The following is a 23,896-nucleotide window of genomic DNA, read 5'->3' as shown; positions in this document are numbered from 1 at the left end:
AAGTATGAACAACTGTTCTTATACTGACTATTAAATATGACCTAGATTTATTTAAAGAACACAAAAGAGACTATAATTACTATGTAGTATAAAATACAAATGGAAACACAACTGCCTTTGCTGTGATACCCATTGTAATAATTGTTGTTCCCAAGATGAGAGTTACCGGGTACCAGCTTATCAACTAGCTCATCATTTTCAGTGCATTTGAATTTTCCCCTATTACATTTTCTGATAGATCTGTCACACTCATCCAGATCAATAACTAAGACTCCCAAACAAAGGATTGTGATGAGTACAGAAGGCTTTGACACACTGTAAAATTCTAGATTCATTGTGCTCCTGTGGAATATGTTGTGTGTGCATGAATATGCACAGATTTCACCACAAACTCAATAGGGTCTGTGACCCCAAATCTTTAATTATGGTTTTTGAAAATTGGAATTATGTTTGCCTATGGCTAAGGCTTCAGGATGCCTCCCTACTCTGTGATACTTCAAAGTTTATTAATATAAGATGAATAATTCATTTGCAAGTTCTCTCATACACTAGAGCAGTAAGTCACAAGAGATGTGGAATCAACTTGCAGGAGATAAAAATTTCTTAGACTTTCACTTTTCAAACCTTAAAAAGAATTATTTTAGTTTTGAGATGATAATATAATTACATCAATTCTCCCTTCTGTTTCCTGCCTCCAAACCCTCTTATGTATTCCACTTGATCTCTTTCAAATTCATGGCTTCTTTTAATAATCATTTGGGGATGAATATTTTTGGAGAAAGTAATTTAGCCTTAAGCTTATATTTTTATGTTAATAAGTCTCCATTGACTTATAAAAATATATACCATAGCTATCAAGTCAGACTTTTTACCCATATTTTATGGTGTACATATTCTTCACTATTAAATCTAGTTATAATTGTTAAGTAACACAGACATACATATATAAACACACATATACACACAATGCTCATGGATTTCTGCTTTCTAAAATATAGATGTCAATGAACACAAATGTTTGAAACAGTCTTAGACTGTATCCCAATATACATAAAATCTTCACAAAACTTATAACACTTGGTATATCTTGGGTACTATGTGAAACACTACTCATGGAGTTTGACAATCTAATATTAGGTCTTGCCTTGTTCAGACTCATGAGTTTCTGATGTGTTGAAGCTGGTGGCAAAATATAAAATACAACAAATGACAAGAAAAAAAAAATGACAGTATCAAATAGACCCTGAATCTGAAAAAGAATTAAAGTACTCTTATTTTCTTCCTTAACTCAATAGTATTTTACAATATGGGATTTTTATTTGTACTTTTAAATAGCTATCAAAGTTTCAGGACATAAATTTTTAGTTATTTGAGAAACTAGCTCTGGAATACTTTGGAAGATTATTATATCATTATTAGTTCAATGAACTAAGAAAATTTGGAGCCTTGAGCTAAGTAAGATGTCTTGTTTTTTATTTTGCTTGGATCCTGCTCTGAAAATGTAGTGCTTTCTACACCAATTACACATAACACTACAAAGGCTTTACCCCTATATACTATTAACAGATGTGATAGTATATGTTGAATTACTCTGATTATTTATATAGAACCTAATATATCAACTTGAATGTTATAAAATTGTAACATATGTATATATTAAACACTTAGGTGATCCATTTTATTTCAAGGGCATACTCTTGAAATATACTATATATTACTATGTACAATATATATATATATATATATATATATATATATATATATATATATATTGTATTTATTTATGTGGGGTAGCATTCATATGCTCTATTATGTTGTGAGGGTTAGAGTACAACTAGCAACAATCCATATTCTTATTCCACTATGTAGACTTCCAAAATTTAATTTAGGGTTCTCACTGAGTCAGAATATTTTAAAACTGCCTCACTACATAGAAATTAAAAAGTAAAATATTCCTTGTTCTACTTTATTTCTTTTATGACAAAGATGTCTGGAAAAACAAGAGTTTACTTAAAGACCAATCTATAATCATTAATTTATAAATAATGATATAAGCTAGAATGACATTTTTTCATTATACTACAAAAATGAATGAACCTTCCATATATAGAATACTGTATATTCTCATGAGTAATAGATGTCGTAAGTTATAACAAGTTGTAATGGTTGAGAGTAGGAAATTCATGTAGAAAGCCTGATACTTCGGGTGTTAGAGTTGGAAGGAGCTGTGGACTTTTAATAGCTGGAGGTCAGGGTGAAGCAATTAACTCTGTCGAGTATACTTGTAAAGAGACTGTAGAACAGTCTAGAGGGATGGAGGACAGCAAGAAAACAAGATCTTCTAAACCCAATAGGATCAATACACATGTGAAATTACTGAGTCTTTGGCAGTATGCTCAGAGTCTGCACCAAATAGGGCCCTAGCTAGGAAAACAGAAGTGGAAACATGTTCCCATCCCTAGTCCAAAAACTGTTTCCAATTAATGACCACTTGCAAAAGAAAATTTAGTTTTTTTGTAAAGGAGTCTTACTGGGGAAACAAACTATCTTTAAGGGTACACTCTGTGCCCACCAGTAGATGTACAACTTAAAATTAACTGAACAGTATCTTTAGAGGCTCCTTTTCTCATAATGTCGTGTCAGGGATATCTTTCATATTTTAAATGTTATTTTTAATTTGTTTTATTTGTTCATATATGCATATCTCTCTCTCTGTCTGTCTGTCTCTCTCTCTCTTACTCTATAGGTTCTCTGTTGCATGTTTTATGAGTTTCCATTTTCTGTGCAAATGAATGGGTCTCTGAATCTTTATCTGTTTCTAGCCCCACCTGACTCTTTTACTTCTGTTTGTTTTGTCCTATTCTGATGTGTCTGTGTTTGCTTTGTTTTATTGATTATTATTCCTTAGAACACTGTTTTCTAATGAAAAAGAGAAAGGGTGTGGAAGAATGTGGAGAGGAACTGGAAAGAGCAGAAGTGGAGGAAACTATAATCAAGATATATTGTGTGAGAAAAAAAATCCCTTTTCAATAAAAGGAAAATATTAACAATTAAAGGCATATATATTCCTACAATTACATATAAAATTTGTTAAGTGAATTAGATTAAGTGATAGTTCCTTTTTATAAAGAAGGAAGGAAGAAGGATGTAATTAACAGTAAAGCAACAGTAGAGTATGAATTCTGTCCTCCATTATAATCCTACCTCATAGTCCAAGTCCAGGTAGTCAAACTCTCCATTGGTGCGAAAATGCTGCATGCTCCTGTCCAGGGTCAAGTTAATGCTGCGTCCCTGGCGCTCAATGAGTACAGAGTGCCAGTGGTGATCATCCAGCAGGCTCCCAGATGTCACAGATGTGTGGCCATAGATGGGGCCAAGCTGGTTGCTTCCTGAGTAGTGAGAACAAAACAGAAATGAGTTGTTAACTACACAGACCACTGCACATGGGGGCAGATATTCTCCTATGATGTGAAGTGAATATAAAAGTGAAGAGTTGTCTATTGAAGTTAGTGTAGGCCAGGATTTTTACAGTGGATATAAATAAAAACTGTTAACAGTGAGGAGAAGCCTGTTCTTTTAAAAAGTAAATGCAAACATTTTGGACAGTGCTGCAATTTTTGTTAAGGTTTTAGTGGGTATGAGAAGTTATCAGGTCATTGTCACATGGGCTCAGTTGCCTGAGGGCTTGAGATCTGACCTTGCAACCATCAGTTTGATGTTCAGATGGAGACAATCTGGTCACTGCTCCAAGTCTGGCTGCTGACAGTAGAAAATAATTCTTATTTTCCTCATAAATGGTGATGAAATCAAAGTATATGGGTGATAATGATGTGTGTGTGTGTATTCACGTATGTGCATTCACATGTATATGTGTGTATGTATATGTTTGCATGTGTGTAGGCATGCATCCATGGTTATATGTGTGTTTTCATTTGCACGTATTCATGTTATCACATGTGTGTGTTTGTGTATATGTGTAAGTATGTGTGTGTGAAGGCATGCATACATGGTTATATGTGTGTTTGCATGTGTGCATGTGTTTGTGTAGTCACGTGTAGGGTTATCTATGTAAGTATATCTGTGTACCTGCATGTGTGCCTACATGCCTGAATGTGCTCATCTCTACTGTGAGAGACCAGAAAGACAAGAGAAGAAATAAAAAGAAACAACTTTAAGTAGAAGACCGTTCTGAGTTTTATTGCTCGAAACACCCACACAGAGTCTGAGAAGCAAGGCAGACGCCCGCTAATGACAGAGGAAACTGAAGAGTGGCAGTAGATATTTGAGTAGATATATTTCTACTGCTGTCATAAATCTCAATCCACTAGTTAAACTTTGGAAGTGAAATGGTAGTGAAATCGTTTTTGGTGAGATCTTAGAATAAGTGAAGTGTTCCACAAAGGTAATCTCTATAAGCCACAGTTGATATTCAAAGGTTTCTCCACATGTTTTATTAGAGAAAAGTAAAATGAAAACAGCTCTGAAAAAAAAAATCTTGGGTTGGAAATATAGCTCAGTGGATAAAGTGGATACTTGCTGTCCTGCTGACATAGTTGAATTCCCAGGACCCATGTTGTAGTAGAAAAGATTAGACTTCTGCAGGCTGTCCTCTGACCTTCACACATTAACACACTGTGACATGCATATGTTCCTCTGCGTGTATTTATGTAATGCAAACTTAAGAAAATAAAATTTAAAAAAATATCCTCTTTAGACACATGGTATGCATATACACACAGGTTCACAGATATTTTATAAATGTTTTTATTTGGGTTCTGATTCCACCTTTGAGCTCTTCCCTTCCATTCTAAAGGGCCATGTACTAAATATAGCTTTCTGCCCTCCACTGAGTCTCAAAACAAATACCTCTTCATGATTACAGATAAAGAATATTATGGAGAATAAATAAGTAAAACAAAATGCAAATTATTCCTCCACTAAAAATAATTTAATCTTTTTTCATGCAGGTGTTTTTCCATATACAACTATTTAATAATGCATATATGCTATATACATATTCAGGTATATATATTTAATGTGAAACCTTTGATATAGTAGTCATTATACAGGAGGAGGCTATTTGCTTCTTACTATGCTACAATGTGGCTCCTTCACTGGATAAAAGCACATGCCATTTGCAGTTCATTCTAAAATCAAGATAACATCATCACTCACCTGACTCTGAACAACACATACCTTCCTGTACTCCCAGGCTTTTACAATGAGATGATTATTAAGTATTTTGACCAACATCTAGGGATGGATATAAGTGAGTTGATGAACTACATAGAGCAGTATTTCTCAACTTTCCTAATGCTGCTACCATGTAATAAAGTTCCTCTTGTTGTGGTTACACCCAACAATAAGATTATCTTGTTGTCACTTTATAACTGTAATTTTACTATTGTTATGAATTGTAATGTAAATATCTGTGCTTTCCATCAATCTTAGGTGACTTCTCTAAAAGGGTCATTCTACCCCCAAAGGGATCTGCAGCCTGAGAACTGCTGATAGAGACTTAAAATAACCTAGTTATCCTGAGATGTACAACTGTTATTGCAACTTTTAGCATAGTTAATCTCATAGACTGACTACCAGCACTTAGGGCCTGTTTAATATCTACTTGAAGACATTATAAAACTGACATGCTCCATATCCCACACGTAGATGCCCACACCCCCACCCCACCTGATCTCTAAACTCCCTGGGGCCTCCAGTCTCTTGAGGGTTAGGTGCATCATCTCTGAATGAACACAGACCCAGAAGTCCTCTACTGTATGTGTGTTGGGGGCCCCTTATCAGCTGTTATAAGCTGTCTGTTTGGTGGTCCAGTGTTTGAGAGATCTCGAGGGTCCAGATTAATTGAGACTGCTGGTCCTCCTACAGGATTGCCCTTCTTCTCACCTTCTTTCAACTTTCCCTAATTCTACAACAGGGGTCAGCTGCTTCTGTCCATTGGTTGAGTGCAAATATCTGCATCTGACTCTTTCAGCTGCTTGTTGGGTCTTTCAGAGGGCAGTCATGATAGATCCCTTTTTGTGAGTGGAGGGTGGATGAGGAAAAGCAGGGACTGGAATATGGAGTGTAAAAAACAAATTAAAAATAAAATAAAATTTAAAAAAGAAAAATGTAAATATGAGAATAATGAATAATATAAAAAATGAGTTTTTAAAATAGCCATTTAAAATGGTTATATTTTGCTTGAATGTTGCAGTGTCTATGTCTATCATCTTTAATAAATTTGTAATTTGAGTTGCAATTTATTACATGTTCTGAATAAATTTTCAGTCTTATTTAAAACAAAACAAAACAAAAAAAGCAGACATTCATTGTGTTCATCTGCCATCTCTAGGATGGTAGAGAAATTGTCTTCCAATTGCAGTGTTGAGAATAGTCTCTTTTTCATTGATGTTACTGAATGCTATTTCAAATCTTCTATCCATGCTGGAAGAGTTACTTCACATTGATTTATTTGAGGGTTTGGTGTTCATTCTTCACTGGATTTTATGCATTTGTCATATGTTTCTTCTCTCCAGCACTGAAGGATCACTGCATGGTCATTTTGATCAGACATCTATCCTTATATAAGGACTCATTCACTGCCACATTCATTAGTCTCCTGACAGGGAGCTAAGTTCACTGGCAGACTTCATTCACCACAGCACCAAAGACACTACTTGCTTTTTCAATTGGTCTCAACATCAAATTGACTAGAGTAAACAAAACTTTTTGTTTGTTTGCTTTTACAGAAGTGCCAATCCACCCATTGTCCTAGATAAATTATCTAGTATTTTGAATTTATGTTTCTCTGTGCATCAAGAGACAGGTCTGGCAATACAGCATATTTCTGATGCCCATGCTCATCTCCCCGTGGCATGACAAGCAGGGCTCAGTGTTCATTGGGATGTTAAGGCCAGAAGTTCTGGCTCCCCATCACTCAAAGTGGCATGATGGCTAATTATATTTTGTATACTCTAAATGTCTTTTAATAACATACATTTAATAACATAGGGGAATATGTTCAGGTATTGGGGAGAGGAACAGGAAAGATTCCCTGAAGGCCATTATAAAGAATGGAAAGAGGTAACCTTGGGAGATAGGATGTGGGGAGCAGGGTTTCTAGAATGTACCAGAGACCTGGAAGGTGAGCTCAGGGCTCAAAGGAAGGGACCTTAAATAAAATGCCCAACAGTGAGGAGAGGGAACTTGTAGAGTTCACTTCCAGTATAAAGACAGGGCCTCAAGAGGAGGGATGGAGTTCCTGTCCCACAGTCAAAAACTCTGACCCAGAATTGTCCCTGTCTAAAAGAAATGCAGGGACAAAATGGAGAAGAGACTGGGGGAAAGGATGTCCAGTGTCTGGCCCAAATTGGGATCCAGCTCAAGGGCTGGCTTCAAGGCCTAACACTATTACTGATGTTATGGTGTGTTGACAGACAGGAGCCTAGCATGGTTGCCCTCTGTGAGAGGCCCAACAAGCTGCTGAATGTGTCAGATGCAGATACATCCAATCAATGGACAGAAGCTGGGGACCCTTGTGATTGAATAAGGGAAAGACTGAAAGAAACTGAGGAGGAAGGCAACCACATAAGATGATCAACAGATTCAACTAACCTGGAACCTCAAGATCTCTCAGACACTAAGCCACCAAACAGGCAACATACACTAGCTGATATTAGGCTCCCAACACATACACAGCAGAAGACTGCATGGTCTGGCATCAGTGAGAGAAGAGAACCTAACCCTTGAGAGACATGAAGCCCCAGGGAGTGGGGAGGTCTGTTAGGATGGGGGTGGGTATGAAAACATCCTCTTGAAGACAGGGGAGGAGGAATGGGGTGCAGAATTGTCAGAGGGTAGACTGTGTGTGGGATAATGACTGGACTGTAAACCAAGATTTAATAATAATAATAATAATAATAATAATAATAATAATAATAATATGTTAACTACTTCAAATGTCTGAAGTTATGTTGTAAGATAAATATAGCCTAAATGTCTTTATTAGCAGAATAGTAAAAATGATCATTTGTCACTTACACATAAACTCTGAAAAGATACACTAATTTTACAAAAGATATTATTTTCCATTTTAGTGTTTGCTATTCATAGAGCTGATGTGATTGAGTATTTTGTATCTTTAGTGTTTAATTTTCTATTCTGTGCTGTCTTTTATTTCCAATGCGTGCATTTTCTTTTTGCAGCTTGGAACTGTTATGGAGTGATGTGATTGGATTTTTATGAATGACATTCAAATTGTATATATAACATTTACATATTCCTCAGCTTCACATGCACTTTATTTTAATGTGAAAAAACAATATTTTTGTATAAGTATGTGATTCTCATTTTCGTCATTTTGTCTTTTGAATGTGGATGTTACATAGTCAAAGGTATATTTTTATGGCAGTGTCTTATTGCATATAAAAACCCTAATTAAATTTATATTTCTAGATTTGACAAATAAATTAACACAGAGAACTCAAGCCATGCTCAGGAATGCTCAGATGCTCAAAATAATGTAGGATGGAGAAGCCTAGTTGGTCAAGTCTTTCTTGATTGTGTCAGTCTTCATTTTTTGGCCTTTCTCTGGTGATGCATTTCACGAGTGTGTTTTAGTTGTTGCTTTGTGCAATCTGGAATTCTGATTCCATTGATGTGTACATTTTTAAAAGCAATTTATCAATCTCAGATATGTTTAGTAGTTGGGATAAGTTCAAATATTTATTTTCACATCTTTTACTCTTCACTTATAAAACATGTCAATAAGAATGTTCTCTTCATTTTGGATATAAGCACCCTTTGTTTACACAATAACCAGGGCACATGTTCTGTCTTGCTATTAATCACTGTAGTTACTTCTGCCCTTTTTTAATTTTATATTTGACACTAAGTTCTTTAGTGAACAAGCCTAAATCCCAGGAAGCATGTTTTGTGTATATTATCTTCTTGCTTCATACAGAGCCCATCACAAGCCATGCTGAATTTACCACTAAAATAATTTCTCAGATGTATTGCTTTTCATCTCCCCTGACATTTTTCAACAATGTCATCATCATCCCTGGCCACGAATATGTCTTGTTGGACTCACAAATTGGTCTAGGCAGCACTTCTCATGAGAGTCTCAGTGTACATACAAGGTAAGCATTCACTGGCTCCTCATTCTTAATATGAAGGACATGCAGTATCCTAAAGACTGAATGTCTCCTGGAATTTATCTTGTGTTTTCAGTAATACACTGCATGTATCCACCACACTTGAATTTTCTTTGCTTTTCTTTTTATTAGATATTTTCTTTATTTACATTTCAAATGTTGTCTTTTTTATGGTTTCCCCTCTGAAAACCCCCTATCCCATCCCCCTTCTCCCTGCTCACCAACCCACCCACTCCTGCTTCCCTGTCCTGGCATTTCCCTACACTGGGGCATCAAGCATTCTCAGGACCAAGGGCCTCCCCTCCCATTGATGTGCAACAAGGTCATCGTCTACTGCATATGCAACTGGAGCCATGGGTCCCTTCATGTGTACTTTTTGATTGGTGGCTTTTCCCCTGGGAGCTCTGGAAGTACTGGTTGGTTCATATTCTTGTTCCTCCTATAGGGCTGAAAGCTCCTTCAGCTCCTTCTGTCCTATCTCTAGCTCCTCCATTGGTGACCTTGTGGTCAGTCCAATGGTTGGCTGAGAAGATCCACATCTTATTTGTCAGGTACTGTCAGAGCCTCTCAGGAGACAGCTATGTCAGGCTCCTCTCAGTAAGCGCTTGGTGGCATCCATAATAGTGTCTGGGCTTGGTGTTTGTATGTGGTATGCATTCCCAGGTGGGGCAGTCTCAGGATGGCCTTTTCTTCAGTCTCTGCTCCACACTTTGTCTCCATATCTCCTCTCATAGGTATTTTGTTCCCCTTTCTAAGAAGAACCAGAGTATCCTTACTTTGGTCTTCCTTCTTCTTGAGCTTCATTTGGTCTCTGAATTGTATCTTGGGTATTCTGAGATTCTGGACTAATATCCACTTATCAGTGAGTATATACCATGTGTGTTCTTTTGTGATTGGGTTATCTCACTCAGGATGATATTTTCTAGTTCCCTCCATCTGCTAAGTATTTCATGAATTCATTGTTTTTAATAGCTGAGTAGTATTCCATTGTGTAAATGTCCCACATTTTCTCTATCCAATCCCCTGTTGAGGGACATCTGTGTTCTTTCCAGCTTCTGGCTATTATAAATAAGGCTGCTATGAACATAGTGGAACATGTTGGAATATCTTCTGTGTATATTCCCAGAAGTGGTATAGCTGAGTCCTCTGGTAGTACTATGTCCAATTTTCTGAAGAACCGCCAAACTGATTTCCAGAGTGGGTGTACCAACTTGCAGTCCCACCAGCAGTGGAGGAGTGTTCCTCTTTCTTCCACATCTTCACCAGCATCTGCTGTCACCTGAGTTTTTGATCTTAGCCATTTTGACTGGTGTGAGGTGGAATCTCATGGTTGTTTTGATTTTCATTTCCCTGATGACTGAAGATGCTGAACATTTCTTTAGGTGAGAAATTTTTGTTTAGCTCTGTACCCCATTTTTAATAGTGTTACTTGGTTCTCTGGATTCTAACTTCTTGAGTTCTTTGTATTATTGAATATTAGCCCTGTATCAGATGTAGGGTTGGTAAAGTTTGTTTGTTTGTTTGTTTGTTTTTTGAATCTGTTGGTTGCTATTTTGTCCTATTGACAGTGTACTTTGCCTTATAGAAGCGTTGTAATTTTATGAGGTCCCACTTGTCAATTCTTGATTTTAGAGCATAAGCTTTTGGTGTCTGCTCAGGAAAGTTTCCCCTTTATGTGGTTTGCATCCCTAGATAGGGCAGTCTCAGGATGGCCTTTCCTACAGTCTTTGCTCCACACTTTGTCTTGGTTTCTCCTCTCATAGGTATTTTGTTCCTCCTTCTAAGAAAAACCAGAGTATCTGTACTTGCCTATGTGCTTGAGGCTCTTGTAGTTTTGCTCATAGACATGTGAGGTCTTTTTCTGCAATGGACTCTCTCCATACTGTCTTGTCTTATTTCATGGCCTCATTTTTTGCAACACTTAAATTTTATCCTGGACATTGTGTGTGTGTGTGTGTGTGTGTGTGTGTGTGTGTGTGTGTGTGTGTGTGTTTTCTAAGAAATGATTTTCATTCATTATACATCCTGATATTGGTTCTATTGATTCTCCAGGTAGCATTTCAACCTGAGCACCATATAATAGCCACTTATTAAACTGACTTCCTAAAACTTATGTTTTGAAGTAATATTTTTATTTCACCAGGGCAGTTCACAAACATTTTTAAGATATTGGTTATTAAAATTATTTACATTTCAAATGTTGTCCCTCTTCTCAGTCTCCATTCCTCAAACTGCCATCCTATCACACCTCCCCTTTGGCTCTAAGAGGGTGATCTTCCACCCACCAACCCATTCCTGCCTCACCATTTTACCTTTCTGCTATGCTGGTACATCAAGCATCCACAGGACTAAGGGTCTCCCCTCCCATTGATACCAGATAAGGCAAACCTAAAACTTAATGAGACCATGTTTTTCTGTCCTCCTAAGTACACTACCAGCTACCATAACACTGAACATAGTGCAAGTGTTGCAACAAACTTTGTATTGAATCAATAGTGCTATGGGTTGAATATAAAGTGTTCACAAGGATTCAATGTTTAAAACCTTGATCCAGGCTGGTGAGGTTTAGAAAAGTGATTGGATGGTGATTGTTTCAACTTCATGGATGGATCAGTCAATCCACTGATGAAATAATGATTTTCTATTGCTATTGAGATATGATAGGCACTAGGGGTTAGATCTCGGTTGAAAGAAAATGCTCATAGTAAACAGGTTGCTGAAGTGTCTATCTCGTGACTATCTTCTATTCTTTCTATTTCTTGGCCCCCATGATCATCTTTGTTCTGCCATGCCCTCCCTGCTGTTCTACCTTAACACAATCCAGAGCTATGATCCAGTGACTATAGATTGAGAATTATGCAACATGAAGCGATAGCAGCTTTTCTCTGTTAAGAAGTTTTTCACAATGATAAAAAAGGTAACTAAGAGAAATAGGTATACAAATAGATAATCTGTAGCATAGATGAAAACGGAATTGGCAATATAAAATGAGATGTTAAAATTATTGTTTTAAAGGGTTATGTAACATTTAAAATGCTTTCAATTTATTTATTTGTTCATGTTACATGTATGAATGATTTGCCTGCCTGTATTTAAGTGTACCATGTACATGTCTGCTGGTCATAAAGGTCAGAAAAGGTCATTAGATCTCATGGAACTCCAATTCTATGGTTGACACTTGCGAGCTATCATTTGGTGCTGGGAATTGAGCCTAAGTCCTTTGCAAGAGCAGGCAGTGCTCTCAACTGCTGAGTCATCACTTCTGCCCCTTCTTTACAAATATTTTAATGATGTGGAAAATAATAGAGAGTTGCAACAAACCTAGATTTAAACTGAGGACCAGCTTTGCTTTTTTCAGTTCCAAAGTAATGTAATCCCCTTGCTGTCCTTCACCATGCAAAAGTACTCCTTCACTTTCAGAGGTCTTAAATTTCAAAGCAATAACATCTTTGAGTGTTTTCATCTTCTTGTTTCTGAATCGATATGGTAACACACCGTGGCCATCAAAGTTGATAACGTCAGCCCCTGAGAGGAGAAAGAAACAATGTATTAGTCTTGTTGCTTTTGATGAACATACACTTTCCACAATGCCTAATTAAGACAATGGGAGTTGAAAGAGTATTTTCCTGAAAAGTATAGATTTTAGTGCTTTTTCTTTCTTTTAATTTATCATATGCCTCCAACTGAATATACCAGAGTACATGAATGATACAAATGACCATATCTACAAATATGCAATTTTACTTTGATTATGATATTAACAATACAAATTCAGTTAATATGAATATGATTCAAATTTCAACATTGAAATGCATAATTTATTGTAAAAGAGTAAAAGGTAATTAGTTCTTTGGCAGTTTCATATGATGTTCATTGATAATGCTCACCATATTTCCAGATTCTTTCTAGGTCCATTCCTACTCCCTACCCATACAATTTGTGTCACTCTATTTTTTTTTTTCATAAGACTAATTTGTATTGCCTAAATATTCTTGGATGTGTCATCTTCCACTGGTGAGCTGTCAATTTACCAGAGGCTACATGCTTACAGAAAACTGTCTCTTCCTTTCCCTGCAGCTGACTGCCAATAGCTCCACAGTATGGGTGGGGTTGTTTGCCAAGCTTCCCTCTCCATGCTGGGATTTGGTCTGGCTTGCGCAAGTTTTGCCATGATGTCCCAACTTCTAGGAATCAAATATCTTCATCTTCTTTACTGGGTCCATAAGACACTATAACCTTGTAGTCACCTTTCCCCCACCTCTGGCTCTTATACTCTTTATGAAAAATGAATAGGTCTAAGAGATTATGAGATTTAATATTTCTTCTTTATAGAAGATAGTTCCTTGCAATTTAATATATATATGTAACTATATATTATATATATACACAATACACACACACAATACACACACACACGTGTATTAATTTAAAATTGGCCTCACTGTTACATATAAGTATACAGAAACTTGAAAAAAATATTGTGTGGTATACTGATTTTACATAATACCCACATTCTTCTATATTTTCAATAAATTTTTGATAGATTTGGGGTTTGTAACTAATTGAATTTTAGGTACCTTTTCCCAACATGTCCTCTGTTACCATTTCTGAGGTGGACAAACAAATATCTGACGTTACTGTGGCTTGAGTAGCTCCGACTTAAATGTAAGGGATCACATTAAAAATTTCAGAAGTGACTGTGCAGATGATGTGTTTTCTTTGCTTCATCATTGCTACTCATTTACATAGTCATTTAACTAGTTGTTCAGCAGTGTGTGTGTGTGTGTGTGTGTGTGTGTGAGAGAGAGAGAGAGAGAGAGAGAGAGAGAGAGAGAGAGAGTGAGGTATTGAGATGTATTGCCCTTCCCTGGGCAATGAGATCCCAGGTAATGGAATGGTTTTCATGAGAATGATTAAAATGTAGATCAAATATTTCTTTAGCTAACAAGGGCATTGATATTTTTAAATATGTATTGTGAAGATATTTTCAAAGTCCCTTATCTCTTACCTTTTAATTTTGAAATTATAGAAAATTTATTCAAACTGGATTGTTCTAGTACCTGAAAATCATAGTTCTGTACAAAGCCAGTCTTCGTCTTCGGGCTTATGAGAGTTCTCTGTAAAATCCTCCCACAGGAAGACAGTGGGGAAAATAACAGGGAGTTGAGAACTCATTGGAGAAATGTTTCCTCATTTCATATTCTGGTTTTCTGACATGTACTTAGTCCCAGCACCACAGGGAGCAGCTTTGTTTGCCTAGTAAGGAAAGTGATCCATCCCTTCAGCTATGTCCTCAATGTGGTAGAAGAAGGGCTGAGGGATACCATTGACATCCAGCCCCCTCTGAGTACCACCTGGTAAGCCTAGCATTTGTTCTCTGCAAAGTGAATTGCAGCAATTGTTTGTAAGATTATGTAAGGCTTAAACATCTGTTTTCCATAAAGCCATCAATAGCTTTCACATGCTTTAGAAATACTGAGGTGATGATCTCAAATCTCTGCCTTTAAATCAGAGTTTTTAAAAGTTCAGTAAGGGTTTAAGGAGATGTCTCATTTGGTAAAGTGCTTGATTATCCAAGCACATAAAAAGTCAGCTGTGGTAAGGCAAGTTCATGATTTCAGCATAGGATGGGGGGAAGAGACAGAACAGGCCTCAGAGCTGACTGGTGAGCCTGCAAAGTCCAGGCTCAGTGACATCCTGTCTCAAAAACATAAGAAAGTGACTTAGGAAGATACGTGACTTCGGCCTCTGGCTTTCATAGGCACAAGCACACACATGCACATACATCAGCACATTCAAACACATCCATTTCACATGCAAATAAATTCTTAAAGGCATGTTAATTAGTTGAAAGTTCCAAGAGCTAAAGTTAATCTTGTACTTTCAGTTTTCCTATAATCAGCGCTGCTGTTGCCCATAAAAAGGCTTTCATAATCATCAGACTCCTGTTCTTGGTGACTGTGAATCACAGGGGTTTATTTTAATTCAGAGGCTGGGGGAAACAATCATTAAGTCCTGGCTTCTGCTCACACTGCAAAGCCAATTAGACTAGAGCTTAATCATCCATACTGTCATAGCTGAAAATTCCAGTGGCAATATCTTCATCATCCATGATGAAGGGTAAAGGTAAAAAAAACAGTACCCGATTTTCAGAACTTAGGTTGAATTTATAATCCCACAGTTGGTAGAAATTCCTTTTTGTCTTGAAAGGTGGATAAATGAAAACTAGGAGGAGGGAGTTAGTTATGACCTCTGGAGAGTAATTTTGCCACCAGCTTCCTATCAGTGACAATTGAATAATAGAGCCATCGTTGTTTTATATGCCTTCTATATATATTAATTGTGACATATAATGCCTCTCATTCAGATCTCAGGAAGAAAATGTCCCTTTCACCTAGTTAGAGGCCAGAAATCTTTGCCTTTATATGTTCATATAAATAGAATTCTCCAAACAGGGCCTGGAACAAAATAGTGATTTGTGCAAATGTGTTCCTGCCTAACACTTAGCACAATGGGGCAGTGTGACAGAGAGAATGGGTGTGGTTTATTGCCTTTAGACAGTCCTATAGAATTGATAAAAATCATGAAGAAAAGTTTTTTCCCATTGTCCACCCTCATTTTACTCATGATAAATTCCTTAGTGGTGGGCTGAAAACATAAAATGACCTATAAGCCAGACCTCCATTACAAAGTCAAATCTGTTCCTCTATGCATAGCTTACAATTTTTTGAAATATCCACACATTCTCTTGTGGTTGCCTGTAGAAAGGTAGTTTGGAAATTAGAACACTCCCTGAAATTTTCTGTGTAATATAATTTATAATTAAACACCTATCATACTCCTTTAAAAGAGCGGAATATTTCATAATAATGCAAATAACATCCACCACAGATTAGTTCTATTTCCTATGAAAAATGCATTAAAATTTCACTTGACGTCTAATAATATGTTGTGCTTATTTTAGGACAAGCTACTTTTTTTCTATGATTCTGATTACTTATCACTCCCTAAAATTAAGATTTCTCTGCAGTGATTAAATATGTGTGGTTGAACTGTTTAAGCCATTTGAACAACAATAATGACTATTCAAAAGTGAATGCCAAATCACAGTGTTTCCACAATTTTGCTTCTAACAATAACTCAGGGAACTGGGATTGTGCCCAACTCATCAAATCTGCGTGCGATGAGGCCGTTCTTGTTTTGTTATGAGCTGTTGGATTTATACTCTCTGAATTTGTATAAGATTTTTCTGGATTTTTTTAATCCTGTGAGTACTTGGTTATTATCAAATACCTTCTATATATTTCTATCAAAACATGTGCATTGTTACACAATTACACACACATATAGGTAATCTTTTATGCAATTTATTATATATATATATATATATATATATATATATATATATATATATATATATATATGAAAGTAAATCCTTGTCAAGAGAAATCAGGACTCTTAATGAATAATAGTTTGTTTATAGGCTAGATTTTATACATTTATCTACCAAGCTATTCATGTATCTAATCTGAAGTGTGGCACAATCTACACATTACATATAAATTACAAATATGTATGAGCATAATTTTTGTATTCAACCAGAACATAAGTATAAGATAACATGGGTTATCTTATGTACTAGAGAATGTTTAATATTGCATATTATATACAGATTATACACTATGTGTATAATAGTTACATACAACAATATTTGTGTGTGAAAGTTTATCTATAGTTTATAATAAATAAATACAAAATTACTTTAAGAGTCTGAATTACATTTCTAAAACTAAAATTTAAAAACAGAAGATGAAATTTGACTAGAATTTCAACTTTTACATGAATGTATATCATCAAATTTTTTCGAAGTCAAGAGATAATATTTATAAATGTTTATATACTTTATGAAATAATATCAACAATTTTTCATTCTTACTGCTCTATCAGATTTCTTCCTTGTGTATGTGTAGGTGGAAAAGCGAAAACACTGTGTGTGTGTGTGTGTGTGTGTGTGTGTGTGTGTGTGGGTGTGTGTGGGTGTGTGGGTGTGTGTGTGGGTGTGTGTGTGGTTTATGCACACAGGTGTGTGTAGATGTGTGTCTCTGTGCGTGCAGAAGCCAGGGGAGCACAATAGATACTCTGATATTCACTCTCAGCCTCATTCCCTTGATACAAAATCTCTCACTAAACCTGAAGCTAAGATGGCAGCTAGCAAGCCCCAGGGATCAGATTTTTCTCACTTGTCTTATAATAGCTTTGGGGTTATAAAAGTCAGTGCTAGTTAATGTTCAAAAACATTTGTTCAATGGCTTGTATGCTGTCAGTTATTTTAATAAGCTGATATCTTAAAGATCTTTGTTAAATTTAACTTAAAATTTCAGCACCGAATTGGGTGACATTCTTAAAATCACCTCCACCTTCTTTGATGCCACAAGTAGAATCAGACATATAGTTACAACCATCAGATATGTTTTAATCATCAGAAAATTTCTGGCTAAAATTGCATATTCCTGTTTATGGGCAGGAATTCATTTCATGATCTTTATATGACTGGGCACTAGAGTAGACATAAACTCAGATGGATTCTGTTTCTTGATGTTTAGATATGCTTGGATCTAATTACATTTTTTCAAGCAACTGTGTTTTATTTCAGTGTAGATAGGGCTTAAGCCTAAACAGTTGAAGCAGATTATTTCAATAAATCCTTTCAATCTGACCTATATCTAGAATTTGGAGGGGGAAGATATAATAAAAACGAGCCCTAACAGCTTTCGTGAAAACTAGAACTTGAGTCTTTGTATAACAGCTTTCCTTTGTCATTAAGTGTGTTCTATCGTGTCATAAAAGAGCAGCAATGTCAGAAGAGTTGTTATTGAAATATTTCATAAAATATACTAATTAAAAACATATTTATAAATACACAGATAATCAAGTGCACATTGTACATCTGATTAGTATACTTATGCAAGGAACTTCTTAGCCTACCAATCTCTTCCTAGCACCCCTTCTGGTCTATAACAGTCTAGTTTAGCTTAGTTTAGTTTTGATGTCCTGATTTCTTCTTTTTTTCTCATCATTTTCAGTATGTTCTATAACATTCTATACTGACTAGTTAGGTAGGTCAGTAGGGTAGACTTTTGATGGCTTGTAGCTCAGCTCCAATTTGTTTTCTCTTTCATGGTTAGATTTAATATAAATAGCCACAACCCCACAGTCTTCTTGCTATGAACCAACCTCCCTGGGATGGTTCCCTTGACATGATGCACTAAAATCTCTTATGGTATGAAACAAAATTAATATTTTGTATTTCTATCAGGTCTTCCAGTCATAGTAATTATAAATTAACTAACAAGGTAAATTGGTATCAGGGAATCAAGTGCCACTCTTTCAACTAATTCTCATTTTATGGATCTTTGGACTTTGAAACTGAGTGATGGGATGGATTTGGAAAATTTAGAAATGACAGCTAGAGACACCCAAGAATGACAAGAATGAGAGTTAGTAAATGAGTTTGATAGGCCTTCAGAAGACACTAATGCTGATTGAAATGTGGATAGTCAAGGCCTGCTTCAAGAGGTTTCAGATGCCCATTAGAAATTGGACTAATAGTGATTTATGTTACATCTTGCAAAGATTGGTCTATATTATATTTATGTCCTGAATATTTGAGTGTGATTGAATTAAAAAGCAATGAATTAATAAATTTGATCTGATAAATTTCATGCATCTTAATACTCAAGCTGTTGAATGGTTATTGCTGGCTACTTTTAACCATATTTACAATGTGAATTAGGAACAAAGCAGTTGAAAGTGTGAAACATAGTCAAGAAAGGTCCTTGAGTGGGTGCTCCTGTCACTGATGCTAAGACCCACGGACATTTCACTCTAGCCTCTGTGGCTTTTTACGTGAACTTGATACTCTCTGAAGTCCTTCAGACCTTCAATATCAGACAGGATTGCTAGGCTTCCAGATTATTCTATCAAGAGGCTACCTGGATCTTCTTTCAAGCATGATACCCACCATTGGATTAGCCAACTTCCTTCTGTAGAGGCCAATTTCTATATTTTGTTTCCCTAAACAATCTTAAATAATGTAGTAGTTATCATCCTTCTATTCTTATTGCTTATTGGTTCATATATGGGTCATCAGTCCCTTCAGTTTCTGCTTATCTGAGGCAGACGGTTTCTTCTAATATTTAGAAAGAATGTATGTTAGGAATAGCTTCCTTAGGTAGGAAATTTGGGTTTATTTCTTTTCTTTCAGCACTTGTAATATATTTCCTATTTTCTTTTTGTTTATAGATTTATTTTTTATGAGTGATGGTACAAATCTAATGGACCATTATTTGTGAGACTTGATATTTTTCTTTTTCTGTTTACAAGATTTTCTCATTATCCTGTATTTGACAGTTTCACTCCACTGTGTTTTGGTGAAGGACTGTTTTGATTTACACTAAATGAGATTCTTTCAGTAGTATTTGTACATCCATATTTGTTTGAAGTTTGGGGAAATTTTAAGCCCTTATTTAACTTTAATAAAATAGATTTTTCAATGTTTCCCTTTTTTATTTTTAAAATTCTTAAACAATTTGTGTATGAAAGCTTAATTATGTTCCATATGCTTACCATCTTTCTTCATTCTTTTAAGTTTATATCTCACTTTCTCTCTCATCTTTCTGACTCTACTCTTTTGACAATGTTAATGTTAATTGACTTGATCTTTGATTACTGAAATTAGTTTTTGTTTAAAGTGCTCTTCTGCAAAGGTTCTCTTCTGTATCTTTTATTTTATTCAGGGGAATTTTATTTCTCACATTCCTGTGCAGCTTTATTTTTTCAAACATTTTTTAAATGATTTTTCTTAAATGCTTTAACTTTCTTTATATTCCACCACCTACCAGAGGTAGTAGAAAAAAAAAAAAAAGATGTCATGAGGGTTAGGAGAAGTAGGCCTGTTTAGAAAGATTCTTTTTTTTTAGAATTAATTTTTTTATTAGGTATTTTCCTCATTTACATTTCCAATGATATCCAAAAAGTCCCCAATACACCCCCCCACACTCCCCTACCCACCCACTCCCACTTTTTGGCCCTGGTGTTCCCCTGTACTGGGGCATATAAAGTTTGCAAGTCCAATGGGCCTCTCTTTCCAGTGATGGCCGACTAGGCCATCTTTTGATACATATGCAGCTAGAGTCAAAAGCTCTGGGGTACTGGTTAGTTCATAATGTTGTTCCACCTATAGGGTTGCAGATCCCTTTAGCTCCTTGGGTATTTTCTCTAGCTCCTCCATTGGGGGCCCTGTGATCCATCCAATAGCTGACTGTGAGCATACACTTCTGTGTTTGCTAGGCCCTGGCATTGTCTCTCAAGAGACAGCTACATCTGGGTCCTTTCAGCAAAATCTTGCTAGTGTATGCAATGGTGACTAGGCCATTAGAAAGATTCTTTGGAGCAACTCTGTTGTTTGGAAACTGGCAGTTCAGTTCACAGGTTGGTAGTGGCAGCTTGATCCACTTACGAACACTTCATGGATACACCAGCAGTTTGGTAGAGTCAGGATAGCAAACAGGAATCAGCAGTGGTGGTATTACCTAGCAGGGACAGCCAGACCTCAAACCGGGCACATGTTAGCGGGAAGTACCCACCCCCACCTGGAAGGATACTAGGAAAAGTTCTCAGCTGTGCCTCTCTCAGAAAGCAAGGATTAGCGAAGACATGAAACCCACAAGTGTTTCACAGCTGGTTATATATGTAAACCACTGCCTGTTGAATTCTATTTAGACTAGTCCAAACATCACGTGTCCTCTGTGGGTCTTGCAAGCAGGTGTGTCTGTTTCAGCAGTTTGTCTCAGTTGACATCACTCTGCCAATTGGCCTGAGTCCCTGGAAGGAGCAAGAAACTGCAGCACACCACCAGAAGTTTTTTGGTGCATTTCTGTCTATGAGTTTCCAACAAATGTACTTTAACTATGTAATGTAAGGTGGGGCAAAATATGCATGTCATTAATGAAGAATCTTTTATCATGTGTCCTTTTATGCATTTGTTTTAGTAGAATAATCATGTGTGTGTGTGTTTTAGTGAAATATTTTTATTTATTTATTTATTTATTTATTTTTAATTAGGTATTTATTTCATTTACATTTCCAATGCTATCCCAAAAGTCCCCCACATGCTCCCCTACCCACTCCCCCTCCAACCCACTCCCACTTCTTGGCCCTGGTGTTCCCCTGTACTGAGGCATATAAAGTTTGCATGGCCAATGGGCCTCTCTTTCCAGTGATGGCCCACTAGGCCATCTTCTGATACATATACAGCTAGAGACACGAGCTCCGGGTTGGGGGGGGGGGTAACTGGTTAGTTCATATTGTTGTTCCACCTATAGGGTTGCAGATCCCCTTTAGCTCCTTGGTTACTTTCTCTAGCTCCTCCATTGGGGGCCTTGTGATCCATCCAATAGCTGACTGTGAACATCCACTTCTGTGTTTGCTAGGCCCCAGCATAGTCTCACAAGAGAGAGCTATATCTGGGTCCTTTCAGCAAAATCTTGCTAGTGTATGCAATGGTGTCAGCGTGTGGAAGCTCATTATCTGATGGATTCAGGGATATGGCAGTCTCTAGATGGTCCATCCTTTCTTCTCAGCTCCAAATGTTGTCTCTGTAACTCCTTCCATGGGTGTTTTGTTCCCAATTCTAAGGGGCAAAGTGTCCATGTGTTTCATGTGTTTAGCAAATTTTATCTTATATCTTGGGTATTCTAAGTTTCTGGGCTAATATCCACTTATCAGTGAGTACATATTGTGTGAGTTCTTTTGTGATTGGGTTACCTCACTCAGGATGATGCCCTCCAGGTCCATCCATTTGCCTAGGAATTTCATAAATTCATTCTTTTTAATAGCTGAGTAGTACTCCATTGTGTAAATGTACCACATTTTCTGTATCCATTCCTCTGTTGAGGGGTATCTGGGTTCTTTCCAGCTTCTGGCTATTATAAATAAGGCTGCTATGAACATAGTGGAGCATGTGTTCTTCTTACTGGTTGGAACATTTTCTGGATTTATGGCCAGGAGAGGTATTCTGGGATCCTCCGGTAGTACTATGTCCAATTTTCGGAGTGACTGCCAGACTGATTTCCAGAGTGGTTATACAAACTTGCAATCCCACCAACAATGGAGGAGTGTTCCTCTTTCTCCACATCCTTGCCAGCATCTGATGAATATTCATGTGTGTGTGTGTGTGTGTGTGTGTGTGTGTTTTAGTGAAATATTTTTATTTAAAAAAAATCTCTCTTATTCTTTTATCTGTGTCTATGTGTCTATTTTAGGAAAACATTTTCTTATATGTTTGTCCCAGTAAAACAGTGTCTAATATAACTGACTTTTGTGAGAAACCTTAAGGTTCTGCTTCATTCCCAATACAGGTTTTTTTTGTTTTTTTTTTTTTTTAGTGAAAGTTCTGTAATGTATATTGTAAAAATTTTAGTGATGGCAGCTCCTGATTTCCACCGCTGTCTCATGTAAAGCCCATTCTTCACTATGTGCTAAGAGAAGATGCTAAGTCAACAGAGTCTCTGGCCAAGGTCATGGGAACCTTTCCTAGGGAACTGACCTTTTGTCTTCCTCTTGTTTCATTTCATCCATTTTCTGACTCTTAGAAATGACTCCTCCACTAGGAAGTTTGCCTGTATAAAGCAGCCATGACCTGCTGTCCCATTGGAGCATGTAGAACTTGGTGACATCATTCCTCATGTTGTATGGAAACTAGTTTGCTAATGGTTTGATTTCCTCCTGGGCCTTTGCATTCTAAGGCACAGAGTTTGAATCACTTTAAGTTGCATTCATAGCATAATAATATCTTCTTAAATTGATTGAAATAGAATGTGTCTTTGAAATATCACTACAAAAGGGAAATTGCATTATGTTCCTGCAACCTTACAAACCCATACAGGGTTCTGTGAAGTTGATCTTCTAAGAGAATAGATTTAAATATCATGGATATGTATTTGCTTAAATATTATATCTTGTGGCTTCTATATAAATATTTTAAAATGAATTGTGATAGTTATACTCACACTGCAATTGTTTATAAGTCAAAAGCTGAGACATTTAGCTTCTACATGAGTTTTATTATAGCACATTTTTCCTTTAATTGGATGCATTGAAGAGAAACTTACTTATTGCAAGATTAAAGTTAGGAAGCTTATTATGATAATCTTTCACTATGGTTATTAAGTTACTAAGACATTCCTTTAACAGTTATTTTGGACTAAATTGAGATTAAATATTTATTGACATTCAGAAGAAAGATGGATTTGTTCCTGTATATATTTTATTACTATTGAATTGCTTTAAGAAAACCTATAATGTGCAATGAGTTATGAGTAGTTCATTATGTAGTAAGCTCACTGAACCAAATCTGGACATAGAAAGATGTTAGTAAATTTCAAATTACATTACCAAAACTACATTATTCAATATCAAAACTGAAAATGAAATTCAAAGTACCCTCTGCTTCCAGAATTGGCCATTCATATGCATGTACATTGTTACAGATTCCATTTTCTCTTTCCTCTCCCACCCACTAACAACTCATAGCACACCTGAAAATCAGAACAATCTTTTTCTAAGTATGTTATGAATCAAACGTGCCTAATAATGCATAAATAATATGAACTTTCTGAAAATTAGCATAAAATTCATTTGATGAAAATCCACATGGAAGCTATTTTTTATTATATCTTTGT

The 23,896-nt window shown here is 36.3% G+C and overlaps 1 protein-coding gene across 1 annotated transcript in view; it reads right to left on the bottom strand.

The window, feature by feature from the left end:
- The window catches only part of Cntnap2 (contactin associated protein-like 2), a 2,241,333-nt gene that overhangs the window by 1,296,838 nt on the left and 920,599 nt on the right, over positions 1 to 23,896 (bottom strand). The window contains exons 5-6 of the mRNA NM_001004357.2: positions 12,477 to 12,680; positions 3,205 to 3,389 (exon numbers count right to left, since the gene is read on the bottom strand). Coding sequence (NP_001004357.2) covers positions 3,205 to 3,389; positions 12,477 to 12,680 — 389 coding nt within the window. The remainder of the gene's footprint in view (positions 1 to 3,204; positions 3,390 to 12,476; positions 12,681 to 23,896) is intronic.

The sequence above is a fragment of the Mus musculus genome, chromosome 6 (genome assembly GCF_000001635.26).
Source record: "Mus musculus strain C57BL/6J chromosome 6, GRCm38.p6 C57BL/6J".
Taxonomy (NCBI): domain Eukaryota; kingdom Metazoa; phylum Chordata; class Mammalia; order Rodentia; family Muridae; genus Mus; species Mus musculus.
The sequence above is the reverse complement of the archived record's forward strand: the minus strand, read 5'-3'. Positions and strand labels throughout refer to the sequence as shown.